This window comes from Phyllopteryx taeniolatus, chromosome 15 (assembly GCF_024500385.1).
Source record: "Phyllopteryx taeniolatus isolate TA_2022b chromosome 15, UOR_Ptae_1.2, whole genome shotgun sequence".
NCBI classification, from domain to species: domain Eukaryota; kingdom Metazoa; phylum Chordata; class Actinopteri; order Syngnathiformes; family Syngnathidae; genus Phyllopteryx; species Phyllopteryx taeniolatus.
This window is the reverse complement of record NC_084516.1, coordinates 19,890,697-19,904,500: the sequence shown is the minus strand read 5'-3', so window position 1 is coordinate 19,904,500 and position 13,804 is coordinate 19,890,697. Positions and strand designations below refer to the sequence as shown.

Here is a 13,804-nt window from a genome sequence, read left to right as displayed (position 1 = left end):
CAGCTCAAATGTGAGTCGAAATACAACATTAGGTAGATGTTCACAGTCGAATTGTGCAATTACAATAACTAATGTTCATATTTGATTGACAGTGTCATACATGTATTCATTTTGTCAATAAATGACCTTATTTTGGTTTTACATAAGTGTTTTAATGTAGTGGTACTGAGAGCTCTTTCTAATATTTTGACTTTCTCATGTAGCTGGATGAGGTAACAAGCTATCCATTTTCTACACCACTTTGTCCTCATTAGGGTTTCTGGTAAGTTGAAGCCTACCCCAGCTGAGTCTGAGCAAGAAGTGGGGTACACCATGGACTGATTGGAAGCCAATCACAGAGCACATGTAGACAAACATTCTTTCACACCAATGGACAATTTAGACTTTCAATTAACTTAACATTAAGTGGCCGGTGGGATTCCTGAGGCACCTGATGGGTACCGGCTGGCCAAGCGGAATGCAGCTTTGGTGGTTGCTGAAGCAAAAACTCGGGTATGGGAGGAGTTCGGTGAGACCATGGAGAAAGACTTCCGAACGGCTTCGAGGAAATTCTGGTCCACCATCCGGCATCTCAGGAGAGGAAAGCAGTGCACCACCAACACTGTGTATAGTGGGGATGGGGCGCTGCTGACCTCGACTCGGGACGTTGTGAGTCGGTGGGGAGAATACTTTGAAGACCTCCTCAATTCCACCGACACGCCTTCCCATGAGGAAGCAGAGTGTGGGTTCTCTGAGGCGGGCTCTCGTATCTCTGAGTTTGAGGTCACCAAGGTGGTTAACAAGCTCCTCGGTGGCAAGGCTCCGGGGTGGATGAGATTCGCCCGGAGTTCCTAAAGGCTCTGGATGTTGTGGGGCTGTCCTGGTTGACACGACTCTGCAACATCGCGTGGACATCGGGGACAGTGCCTCTGGATTGGCAGACTGGGGTGGTCATCCCCTTTTTAAGAAGGGGGACCGGAGGGTGTGTTCCAACTACAGGGGGGATCACACTCCTCAGCCTCCCTGGTAAGGTCTATTCAGGGGTGCTGGAGTGGAGGGTCCGTCGGGAAGTCGAATCTCAGATTCAGGAGGAGCATTGTGGTTTTCGTCCTGGCCGTGGAACAGTGGACCAGCGCTACACCCTCGGCAGGGTCCTCAAGGGTGCATGGAAGTTCGCCCAACCAGTCTACATGTGTTTTGTGGACTTGGAGAAAGCGTTCGACCGTGTCCCTCGGGGAGTCCTGTGGAGGGTGCTTCGGGAGTATGGGGTACCAAACCCCCTTATACGGGCTGTTCGGTCCCTGTACGCCTGAAGTCAGAGTTTGGTCCTTTGGTCGTTCCCGGTGAGGGTTGGACTCCGCCAAGGCTGCCCATTGTCACCGATTCTGTTCATAACTTTTATGGACAGAATTTCAAGGCGCAGCCGAGGCGTAGAGGGGGTCCGGTTTGGTCGCCTCAGTATTGCATCTCTGCTTTTTGCAGAGGATGTGGTTCTGTTGGCTTCATCAAGCCGTGACCTCCAACTCTCACTGGAGCAGTTTGCAGCCGAGTGTGAAGCGGCTGGGATGAGAATCAGCACCTCCAAATCTGAGACCTGGTCTTCAATCGGAAAAAGGGTGGCGTGCCCTCTCCAGGTTGGGGATGAGATCCTGCCCCAAGTGGAGGAGTTCAGGTATCTTGGGGTCTTGTTCACGAGTGAGGGAAGAATGGAACGGGAGATCGACAGGCGGATCGGTGCAGTGTCTGCAGTGATGCGGACTTTGTATCGGTCCGTTGTGGTAAAGAAGGAGCTAAGCCGAAAGGCAAAGCCCTCAATTTACCGGTCAATCTACGTTCCTACACTCACCTACGGTGACGAGCTGTGGGTCGTGACTGAAAGAAGAAGATCCCGGATATGAGCGGCCGAAATGAGTTTCCTCCGCAGGGTGTCCGGGCTCTCCCTTAGAGATACGGTGAGAAGCTCGGTCATCCGGGAGGATCTCAGAGTAGAGCCGCTGCTCCTCCACATCAAGAGGAGCCAGATAAGGTGGCTGGGGCATCTGATTCGGATGCCTCCCGGACGCCTCCCCGGTGAGGTGTTCCGGGCATGTCCCACCGGGAGGAGACCCCGGGGACGACCCAGGACACGCTGGAGAGACTACGTTCTTCGGCTGGCCTGGGAATGCCTCGGGATCCCCCCCGGAAGAGCTGGATGAAGTGGCTGGGGAGAGGAAAGTCTGGGCGTCCTTGCTAAAGCTACTGCCCCCGCGACCCGACCTCGGATAAGCGGGAGAAAATGGATTGATGGATGGAATTAACTTAACAACCAGTCCAAGGTGTACCTCGCCTTTCGCCCAAAGTCAGCTTCAATAGGCTCCAGATCATCCGTGACCCTCACGAGGATAAGCGGTATTGAAAATGGATAATTAACCTAACATGCATGTACCCAAAGAAACCCCACACAAGCAAACACCACAAAGGAAAGATGGAGCCAGGATTTGAATGGCGAACCTCTTAAATGTGAGGCTGATGTGCATCGCAAGATACTGTTGCTGTGGTCGTGAGAACATCCATTTGTTGTTTGACTCTTTGGTGGGCTTTTTTTTAATTCTGATTTATTGGTATATAGTACATAATCTGGGATCCAGATTTCCTCCTTTAGTTGAGCAACTACGCTTAGTGTACAGTAAATAGTTGCAGGACCCGCAGATAGCCCTGTTTTCTAATTTAAAAAAAAATGGATTTTAGTCATTCTTTCTAATTGAACCAGTAAAATCACTCATCTTTGATGCAATAGCATCAACCATTTATTCTATAACTGTTAAAAAATATGAAAGTAGAGTAGCCTGCGAGTTGAGTTATTCAGGACTAAATGCCAGATGGATTATGAAGTGCTCCCATCATTAGAAAGCATGGGACCCTTGCAGAGATTGATATCAAAGAGCCACAGTCAGTGCTGTTACTTTGCCAGCTTCCTGCTGCCCCAACATGTCTTTCACCAGCGCCACACAAGGCCACTGGTGGCACACAAGAAGAAGGGTCAGGTGGGGAAAAAGATTGTGGAGAATAAGAGCTGTTGGATACATGTGACAGTGGTCTGTGTGGGTGTATTTGTGCATGGAGCAAAGCGTGACCTAATTGGAAATCAAGAGGAGCCCAGCAATTTCTGTGTGTGCGTGTGTGTGTGTGTGCGTTAAAACAAGTACTGGATGGAAATGAGAAGAAAGTCCGGCTGTATGAGTGGGACAGGTTCAAAACATGACTCACTGTCCTCCAAAGAGCTGCATGCCCAGCAGAGCGAAGACAACGATGAACAGGAAAAGGAGGAAAAGCAAACTGATGATTGACTTCATGGAATTAAGGAGGGAAACCACAAGGTTCCTCAGGGAGTTCCAGTACCTTCGAATTTATAGAACAAGGACAATAAAAGTCAAAAACAAAACACATATTCTGTCTGAACAGCATATCATCATAAGTGAGATTAATTGACCAAAAGTGGTAGAACAAAGGGTTAGTATACTACGAATCGTTTGCTGAATGTCTTAGGCTATTCTAAACACAACAAGCTGCTGGGTTTTTACTGGCCAAAGATGTGCTGTATGCCTGATGATATTGATTTGAGTATTATAAATAACCACAGCAGACCACTTCATGAGTCTAAACACACAAAACTAAAATCTAACATGTATTAGACAAGACATCAAAACCATCAAATTACATCACCAATCAGTACAAAGATTCCAGGTTTATACGGTATCGTTTTGGATCAGTACATTTGTAATCTTCACTTCTCTTTGGTTGAGGTATCTAATTGCACCACAGTCATTCTTAATGCAGATGAGGTAACAAATTGTAACACTTTGAATGAGAGTAGTGAGAGTGTGACGACATTATTATAATATTATCTTTACAGAGAGAAACTTACTTAGTGACTTTGAAGATCCTTAGCAGTCTTAGGGCTCTCAGCACGCTGATACCAAATGATGCTCCGGGTTTGATCATGTCCCAGACAACCTCAAAAATACTTCCCACAATAACCTAGATGTTAAAGAAGAGGGAAATGGTCCATGGTTCAATGTTCTTTAATTTCACCCAGTGGATCGTTATAGAATAACGACCTTATCAACATCATGCGCTGGTGTTAGAAAAAGAGCATCAATTTACCCCAAAATCAAAGCAATTAAAGGAGGAGTGGAAATAATTCCTTGGTCCAAGGCCATACATCTTCAAGGTCATCTCCGTGAGAAACAAACCCAGGAATACAAATTCTGTTGTGTCTGTTACAAACATAGACAACATAACAAATACAAGTAGCTAAAGAGGCTGATCAATGTACCTAGTTTTCATTTTGAGGCATATTGTATGTGTGACTTACATAGGGCTGTTGTAAGCCACTCCGGTTGATCATAGTGGACTATGGCCACACACAGAGTGTTCAGGCCCACCAGACACAGAACGATCCAGTAGAAGCTCTGTGCTTTTACCATCCGCCGGATAAAGAAACGAATCCTCTTCTCCTTACGACGAAAGTAAGAAGAGCTGTCCATCTTAGTGCTGCTTTTCACACTGGCCCGACCAAAAGGAGAACCGGGGGGAGCTAAACACAATGACATGAAAGGGTTAAAGGAATATTTCGACTTTTGTATTCTACCTAAGTGGCATGAGCTGCAAAAGGTACCAGAAGTCAATTGTGTTTATTCCCTACAGTATAGTTTCCTCTAACTATGTTGGCGAGTGGTTTATATTTTTGCTGCATAAGTAGCACAGTGTTCAGCAGTGAACCATTCATCTTATTCGCTGTTCTTCTGTTAAGGTCTTTGAGGGCAGTTTGCAAGAACATTCGAGTCCAATGCAAGATGATAACAACATTTCAAAAGGAGAAAAAAAGGATACCGTAGTAGAAGTGAAGCATATGTTTATGTATGTACAGTATATACAGTACATATAGAATTTCAGAAATACAACAAGCACGTTGAGAGTTTGAGCGGTTTGGCTCGCGCTTCCCTGAACACATCAGTCCCTTCTAACCCTACCAATGTAAAAGGCTTTGTCTGTCATGATAGTAACCGCCTGTGAGGTCTATGATGTCTTCGCGATTTTGTTTCCTTCTCAGACTGACCTTTGCATTATGCTAGCATGTACCCTGTGATGTGTGATGCCACCAATTAATGAGCTGATACGAAACACATACTGTACTTGGGCTGGTTTTGACTCACTTCCACATTACAAAATGATGGGTCAGACTCTGTAAATACTGGACTGATGAAAGATACCCACACTACTGATCTACAGGTTAGGGGGCACAAATACCTAATCCACAGTGGGTGCTCGAAGCCCATCCTATGACACTGCACAAATTAGTGCTACAAATGGGTAACTATTGTCAGTAATCAGTAATTTCCTGATTTTGTCTATGCCCCTGTCTACCCTTGTCCTTTCTCTTTGGGGGCGCCTCTGGCACAAGCTGCTAAGGAAAAAGCACTGGGAGTATGCCTAATATTTCTCCATTTTTCATATTGTGCTTGGGGGGGATTTTGTGACGCAGTCAGAAAATTCAATTGCGGTGTTCTCTGCTGAGTTTAATATTGACTAGATTCTATTTGGTCATCAAGGTTAAGGAAATGATCACGGGAACAGAAAATGACCCAAAAAAACATCAGCGTTTTCCTTGTTTGTCCTTCATGTGGTCAGTGAGCCATCATTATTTTTATATAAAAGCATATCTCGTCATAATATGGGTGGCTATTTCTGAATAATAAAATATTGGATTTTAACTCGCAGGTACCTGTTTTAAAAAATGTACTTTGTAGCTTTGCAGAACAACTGCGAAGTAGACCATGGTTTGATGAGAGATGAAATTGTAATATTCACCCTGCAGCAATATCCCGATACACTCAAAACAAAACCATCATGAAATGTGGTTGTCTACGGGAAGCATTTTAATAGTGCTAGCTCTAAAATCATTGAAATTATTACGGCTTTGCCCATTTGCAACCCACAAATAATAAATGACATGTTCTCTTTGTTCGTTACCGTGAAGTCAATTAATTTCCAAATTCAAATTCTAATATGCTGCAGGTGGTACTGCTGAAACTGTATTTTAATCAACCAGTCTAATTAGAAAGGTTAATTATACTTCTTTTCCCTAATGGTGATTCCAGGTCCAGATGGTGATGAAGCGCTTTATGTGATGCGCACACCTTTAGCAGAGAGATATTTAACAATGTTTTATAGTGTTGATGTGACATGCCACTTCAACCCTAATAAATATAGATCTGAGTCACCCAGCATGGGTACATTTGTTGTCAAAGAAAGGCTTTTAAGTTGTCTTTTATTGTAAAGGTCAGCTCTGTGAGGAGACAGCATGGGAAGTTCAGAGGTGATCTGATGTCAGGTTTACCAACAGAGGAGATGTCCACAAATGGATCTTCCCCTTCCTCAGCACCGATCAGGTCATTTTTACCCTTCTTGTTTTTGCTTCGTTTCAGGACTGTAAAGATCCACACAGACCAACAGGAGGAGAAAAATAATTAGAATTTGTGTATTTTCTCTTCACAAACAATATCGTGTATAACTAACTGTGTGTCTCTCTCTCTCTCTCTCTGTGTGTGCGTGCGTGCGAGACTAACCCTGTGCGGAAGAAAAGCTCATTAGAAGTGTGAGTTAATGGGCAACTTTGATTAGAAGTCCTCAATCTTGTTTTAATTTTCTGCCTTCCTGCTACCCTTAGAATGGAAAGACTGTCAGCCCGATATGGATTTTAACTGACACGTGACCTTCAACACGTCCATAATAAAAACCTGATGTTCTAAAAACCAGTGTACATGAAAATGTTCATTTGTTTGCCGCTGTATCCAAATGATTGATTTCAAACAACTCCAGACGGTGGAAAGTATAGAAATAAACATAACACACAGTGATAAAGATGTTGCAGTTGTGCGGGAAGAAGTTTAAAAGAAAGCACAAACTTTAGGCTCCATACAAGTATTTGATTTAGATTTGAAATCCATTTAATTTAATGGTTCTGAAGGGAAATTTGGTTCAACGCTCCACTGAAATTAAGTTTTTAATTCCTACAAATACAGTACATATATCATTTATTTATATAACACCTTTCATACTTAAAAAGAAACCAAAAAAAACAGGTATTAAAAGACAATAAAAGCACATAGCTGCAGAGGCAGAACCGTGGACTGGCCACCGTGCTCTAGGCACACAAAGAACTCCGCCCCAGAGATGGGACCGCACTCACAGCACAAAGCTAATCAAAATAAAACGAATGGATAAAAGATATACAAGGGCGAAAATAAACAAATACTATACTACTATTTGAATAAACTAATAAATAAGACCACAATACCATCATCAACACTACGTATAGTGGGGATGGGGGCGCTGCTGACCTCAACTCAGAACGTGAGTCGGTGGCCCAAATACTTTGAAAACCTCAATTCTACCGACACGCCTTCCCAGGAGGAAGCAGAGTCTGGGGACTTTGTGGCGTGTTCCCCTATCTCTGGGGTTGAAGTCACCAAGGTGGTTAAAAAGCTCCTCGGTGGCAAGGCCCCAGGGGTGGATGAGATCCGCCCTGTGTTCCTGAAGGCTCTGGATGTTGTAGGGCTGTTCTGGTTAACACGCCTCCGCAACATCGTGTGGACATCGGGGACAGTGCCTCTGGATTGTCAGACCAGGGTGCTGGGCGGCCTTTTGAAGAAGGGGGACCGGCGGATGGGCTGCAACTATAGGGTGATCACACTCCTCATCCTCCCTGGTAAGGTCTATTCAGGGGTTCTGGAGAGGAGGGTCCGTCAGGAAGTCTAATCTCAGATTCAGGAGGAGCAGTGTGGTTTTCATCCTGGCCATGGAACAGTGGACCAGCTCTACACCCTCGGCAGGGTCCTCGAGGATGCATGAAGGTTCGCCCAACCAGTCCTTATGTGTTTTGTGGACTTGGAGATGGCTTTTTCGACCGTCTCCCTTGGGGAGTCCTGTGATCAGTCCTGAAGGAGTATGGTGCACCGGACCCCTTGATACGGGCTGTTTGGTCCCTGTACGACCGGTGTCAGAGTTTGGTCCGAATTTCCGACAGTAAGTCAAATACGTTTCCAGTGAGGGTCGGACCCTGCCAAGGCTGCTCTTTGTCACCGATTCTGTTCATTTCTTTCATGGACAGAATTTCTAGGAGCAGGCGAAGCGTTGAGGGGGTCCAGTTTGGTGAGGTCAGTATTGCGACCCTGCTTTTTGCAGATGATGTGCTTCTGATGGCTGCATCAAGCTGCGATCTTCAGCTCTCACTGGAGCGGGTCACAGCTGAGTGTGAAGCGACTGGGATGTGTCTGCCAAATTGACAAACATGCACAGCGATTCTTGCGCTTTGCATGAAAATCAAGATGCGCCAGTTTTTATACTGAAACGTAGCTGCGTTGTCTACGAAAATAGAGCCCACAATCTTTTGTCAAGGGTGAACAAATTGACAATTGTGACCTGAATATCTTTCTTCACAAAATGGCAAAACGGAATTTGAACCAAGAGATTAATTTTTCTTCAGCTGTTAAGTGGTGAATAAACAATAACAAACGAGTCAAAAGTCCACCATCCGACGTCTCAGGAGGGGAAAGCAGTGTGTATAGTGGGGATGGGGCGCTGCTGACCTCGACTCGGGACGTTGTGAGCCGGTGGGGAGACTACTTCGAAGACCTCCTCAATTCCACCGACACGCATTCCCATGAGGGAGCATAGTCTGGGTTCTCTGAGGCGGGCTCTCCTATCTCTGGGGTTGAGGTCACCGAGGTGGTTAAAAAGCTCCTCGGTGGCAGGACCCCGGGGGTGGATGAGATTCGCCCGGAGTTCCTCAAGGCTCTGGATGTTGTAGGGCGGTCCTGTTGACACGCCTCTGCAACATCGCGTGGACATCGGGGATCGGAGGGTGTGTTCCAACTACAGGGGCATCACACTCCTCAGCCTCCCTGGTAAAGGTCTATTCAGGGGTGCTGGAGAGGAGGGTCCATCGGGAATTTGAATCCCAGATTCAGGAGGAGCAGTGTGGTTTTCGTCCTGGCCGTGGAACAGTGGACCAGCTCTACACCCTTGGCAGGGTCCTCGAGGGTGCATGGGAGTTCGCCCAACCAGTCTACATGTGTATTTTGGACTTGGAGAAGGCGTTCGACCGTGTCCCTCGGGTCGTCCTGTGGGGGGTGCTTCGGGAGTAGGGCGTACCGAACCCCCTGATACGGGCTGTTCGGTCCTTGTACAACCGGAGTCAGAGTTTGGTCCGCGTATCCGGCAGTAAGTCGGACTCGTTTCCGGTGAGGGTTGGACTCCGGCCAAGGCTGCCCTTTGTCACCGATTCTGTTCATAACGTTTATGGACAGAATTTCTAGGCGCAGCCGAGGCATAGAGGGGGTCCGGTTTGGTGGCCTCAGTATTGCATCTCTGCTTTTTGCAGAGGATGTGGTTCTGTTGGCTTCATCAAGCCGTGACCTCCAACTCTCATTGGAGCAGTTCGCAGCCGAGTGTGAAGCGGCTGGGATAAGAATCAGCACCTCCAAATCTGAGACCATGGTCCTCAGTTGGAAAAGGGTGGCGTGCCCTCTCCAGGTCGGGGATGAGATCCTGCCCCAAGTGGAGGAGTTCAAGTATCTTGAGGTCTTGTTCACGAGTGAGGGAAGAATGGAACGGGAGAATGGAACAGGCGGATCGGTGCAGCGTCTGCAGTGATGCGGACTTTGTATTGATCCGTTGTGGTAAAGAAGGAGCTAAGCCGGAAGGCGACGCTCTCGATTTACTGATCAATCTACGTTCCTACCCTCACCTATGGTCACGAGCTGTGGGTCGTGACCGAAAGAACGAGATCCCGGATACAAGCGGCCGAAATGAGTTTCCTCCGGAGGGTGTCCGGGCTCTCCCTTAGAGATAGGGTGGGAAGCTCGGTCATCCGGGAGGATCTCAGAGTAGAGCCTTTGCTCCTTCACATCGAGAGGAGCCAGATGAGGTGGCTGGGGCATCTGATTCGGATGCCTCCCGGACGCCTCCCCTGGTGAGGTGTTCCGGGCACGCCCCACCGGGAGGAGACCCCGGGGACGACCCAGGACACACTGGAGAGACAACATCCTTCGGTTGGCCTGGGAACGCCTCGGGGTCCCCCCGGAAGAGATGGATGAAGTGCTGGGGAAAGGGAAGTCTGGGCGTCCCTGCTAAAGCTACTGCCCCCACGGCCCGACCTCGGATAAGCGGTAGAAGATGGATGGATGGATGGAAACTAGTCAAAAATATTGGTCAGAAAGTAAATGAAAAATATTTCAAACACTATTGAAGGGGTTTTATAGAAGCATCACCCCATATGAAACTATAATAGAGGGTAATTTCTTCATTTCCCTTCATTCAAAGATTAGGAATATAGAAGGTCAATAGCTAAATAATTGCCGTGTTTACTCCTCAGCACTCATAACTGTCATTCAAATTCTGCGTAACAACATCTGAGAGAATTTTCTACAGTGAGGGACTCAGACACCTTAATCCTCTAAGTAAAGGGGCAAGAAAGAGACACTGTGCTTTCACTTAGCTCAGTCAGTCTACGGGTAAATGCAACCTGGTATATGTGCATTTTGTAGTACGGGCACACATGAATACAGTCATATTATCAGGTTTGCTCTTTTTAGAAGAAAGCCTCAAACAATAATACCAGTTAGAAAACGTGTGTTGTTTGCATTCCCATATTTTCTCCAAGTAGTCTGGTTTCCTCCGACAGCCCAATAACATCCCACCCTTCCTTTTACGTTTCCTCATTAGGGTTGCACTTGAACTGAAGTCCATTGCTGCAGGCTTCAGGTGAGAGGCACGGCACACCCTAGACTGCCTGCCAAACATTTGCAGGGTGCCCATGAACCATCCACACTCACATTGGACAATTGACTCATAATTTAATAGATATGAACCGAACATGCATGTTTTTGGAGCGCGTGAGGAATCTGGATTACCTGTAGAAAACACACGCAAACATGGTGAGAACATGCAAACTTCAGATTGGAACCCCAAACCCCGGAACTGTGAAGCAGACGTACTAACGGGGCAGCCCGGTCCAAAAGCATGCATGTAAGGTTCACTGAGGATGATATATTTGGCTATATGTGCTCTGCAACTGGCTAGTGACTAGTCAATGATGCCAATGTCCCCTGGGATCGGTTCCGAAAGGCGACCCTAATCAGGACAAGCAATGGATGGAGAACTGCACTTATGTTATTGGCCAACATATTTTACACTGGCCTACTATTAAAATGTTCACTATAACCGTATCATTTTTCACATACTGTATATATATATATATATATATATATATATATATATGGTGTTAGGGCATATTATACATTATTTTCATGAATAATAGCACTTCCATATTTGACGGACTGGCTCACTCAAACTTGGTTTGGGGACCGCAGCAAACTGAAATAAGGAAATTGGAAGTCATTATCGTCGAGATGTTATGCTGCTCTCATTATTGTGTAATAATGAGGAGCCCTATTGAACAGGGCACAAAACCTCCCAAGCAGATTTTGGTTCACTCTGACCTCTCTCCTTGGCCTGCATGTTGGTAATAATAATGCATTGGATGAATTGATTTCCAAATTATTATGCATAACATCTTAAAATCTAAATAGGTCGTAAAGAACTTGTCTTTCTGTCAGTATATAAAGATCTTTTTGATTTTTAATGCTGTTTTATTTCAATCAAAAACATGATGATGGCCACAACATTTTACTGCAGAAGGTACGGTACTTCATTTTGTACCATGGCAGGAAATGGTCAATTAAAAACTCCGCATAGGTCACTTTGACATCTTCAGGCACCTGAAAGTGGCCCACCATCACACTCTCGATTATTCCACCTTAAAACATAAATCCACCACCTCCTTGCCGACGTTGCAGTCTTGTTGGGACTCCATCCATCTTGACCATCCAAAGTAGCACAAATTCATCAGTAAATAAAACCATTTGAAAATGAGTCCTAATGTATTTCTGAGCACAGTGCAAATGTTTCACCTTGCAAACATTAGTTAGGGGTGGCCAGAATACAGCTTTATGCATTTTTGTGAGCCTTTGGAAAATCCCTCATAAAGGGGTTTTTGGTATTCCAGAGACACCAGCAGAGAGTGGCTACTCTGGGTATCTGAGCCAGAAGTATCAACTCGATTATTTGCACAATAAACAAGTCGGAAAATGAGATTAGATGGTCTACTTCTGCATTGCACTCCGGCATCAATGTTATTAACCCTTTCACTGTATTCATCACAGGCAGTTTTTTTCTACTTTACATCTCATAATGTATTAAATGGTGAGTATTACTAAGTCTTATTTGTAAAAGCTAATACTGTGATTATATTGAATGGAAGGGGATATGTTTAGGCAAGTTCAGGAATGAGTTGTGCTTCCTATATTGCTTCTTGACTGTCATAGCATAAATCTGAATAGTAGATTTTATTCATACCTGGAACAAATGGTATAATTAATGATAAATTGAAACTTATTATTGTCTGGCCTTTTGCCCTTAACACATTCAGTGCCACTGACTGGTATAGAAGTCAAATATCCATGTTAACTGGGGGGGGGGGGGCTGGCACTGCATGAGTTAATGACCGCCGACATTAACTACCACCACCGACATTGTAGATGTAGTGCAGTTACTTCTGCCGGGTCATCATATTTTGTCTTTATTTTATTTGTTCATATTTTATATACTTTTTTTTGTTTTTATTGTTTCTATTTTAAATAAAGAAAATCAATCAATCCATCAATCCATCAATCAATCAGCCTGATTGGGGTAAATGTTCTAGGGACATGAGCTGCTTGTGTGAATGCAAAACAAAAATGGGCCACTAAAAAAAGAAATGTTCCTGGTAATGTTGGTGTGAAAGCACCGAAAGTAAAGTATTTTGCAGTGTCGCTGTCACCTGGCAGATTTTGTTTCCTCTTGTACCACGCACCATCCAGCGGTGACTTCTCCTCTGCAATCTCATCTTCCTCTTCCAGCAACACCTCCTCTGCACAAGGAACAAAAGTGACATTTTCCCTATTTCGGGTGATTTAGTAACTAGCACAGGTTGAGGGACGGTGCCAACCGGCTTTGCAGATCCATTCTAGGTATCCGGTGAGCTCTCTCTCAATTTGTTGCTGCCGTCGAAGCTTCAGGAACTCCTGCCTCTTCTCCACACGCTCTCTCTCTTTGGCAAACTCCCTGTGGAAATGACATATACTAGATGCTTAATTGCCACAAAAAGTACACTCGCATTGACACTTCCTGATTCTCACTCGGAACGCATTCGTTTTCATGAATCATGACCTTATTTTCGGGAACCCATGGTTGAAATGACATAACCCCCACATTGACTGGTCCTCTGGGCAGGTTATGTCATGAGGCAGCAATTGTGCCCAGGGCTATGTTTCAAATGACAATCCACAGACCCCATCGGGGGATCCTGATTTATCTCAAGTGCCCACCTGTTACCAGGACATTAAAGGCGTTTTTCCAAGTCCGAGGCCAAATCCCTTCCGCCCCACAGATCTTATGACTGTGCAGTTGACTTGCTGCCTGGAATCACACCCCCACAAGGGAGGTTATTCTCTCTTTCAAGGCCGGAACACAAGGCTACGAAGGAGCATGTGGATGAATCACTGGCAGCTTGGATTATTCGCCCATCTTCATCCCCTGCGGGAGCCGGATTTTTCTTTGTGGACAAGAAGGACAAGACTCTGGGACCCTGTATCGATTACCGAGGTCTCAACGACATAACCGTGAAAAACAGGTACCCTCTTCCTCTCATCTCCACCGCCTCTGGGTTCCTGGAGGGAGCCAA

At 45.6% G+C, this 13,804-nt stretch overlaps 1 protein-coding gene across 7 annotated transcripts in view; it reads right to left on the bottom strand.

The window, feature by feature from the left end:
• cacna1bb (calcium channel, voltage-dependent, N type, alpha 1B subunit, b) overlaps positions 1 to 13,804 on the bottom strand; it is a 183,198-nt gene that overhangs the window by 70,467 nt on the left and 98,927 nt on the right. For 6 of the 7 annotated variants that reach the window (XM_061799308.1, XM_061799303.1, XM_061799302.1 and 3 more), the window contains 7 exons: positions 13,070 to 13,185; positions 12,902 to 12,991; positions 6,359 to 6,448; positions 4,334 to 4,555; positions 4,123 to 4,235; positions 3,884 to 3,996; positions 3,226 to 3,357 (listed from right to left, as the gene is read on the bottom strand). In XM_061799308.1, coding sequence (XP_061655292.1) covers positions 3,226 to 3,357; positions 3,884 to 3,996; positions 4,123 to 4,235; positions 4,334 to 4,555; positions 6,359 to 6,448; positions 12,902 to 12,991; positions 13,070 to 13,185 — 876 coding nt within the window. The remainder of the gene's footprint in view (positions 1 to 3,225; positions 3,358 to 3,883; positions 3,997 to 4,122; positions 4,236 to 4,333; positions 4,556 to 6,358; positions 6,449 to 12,901; positions 12,992 to 13,069; positions 13,186 to 13,804) is intronic. The other variant, XM_061799305.1, reaches the window with a different exon arrangement.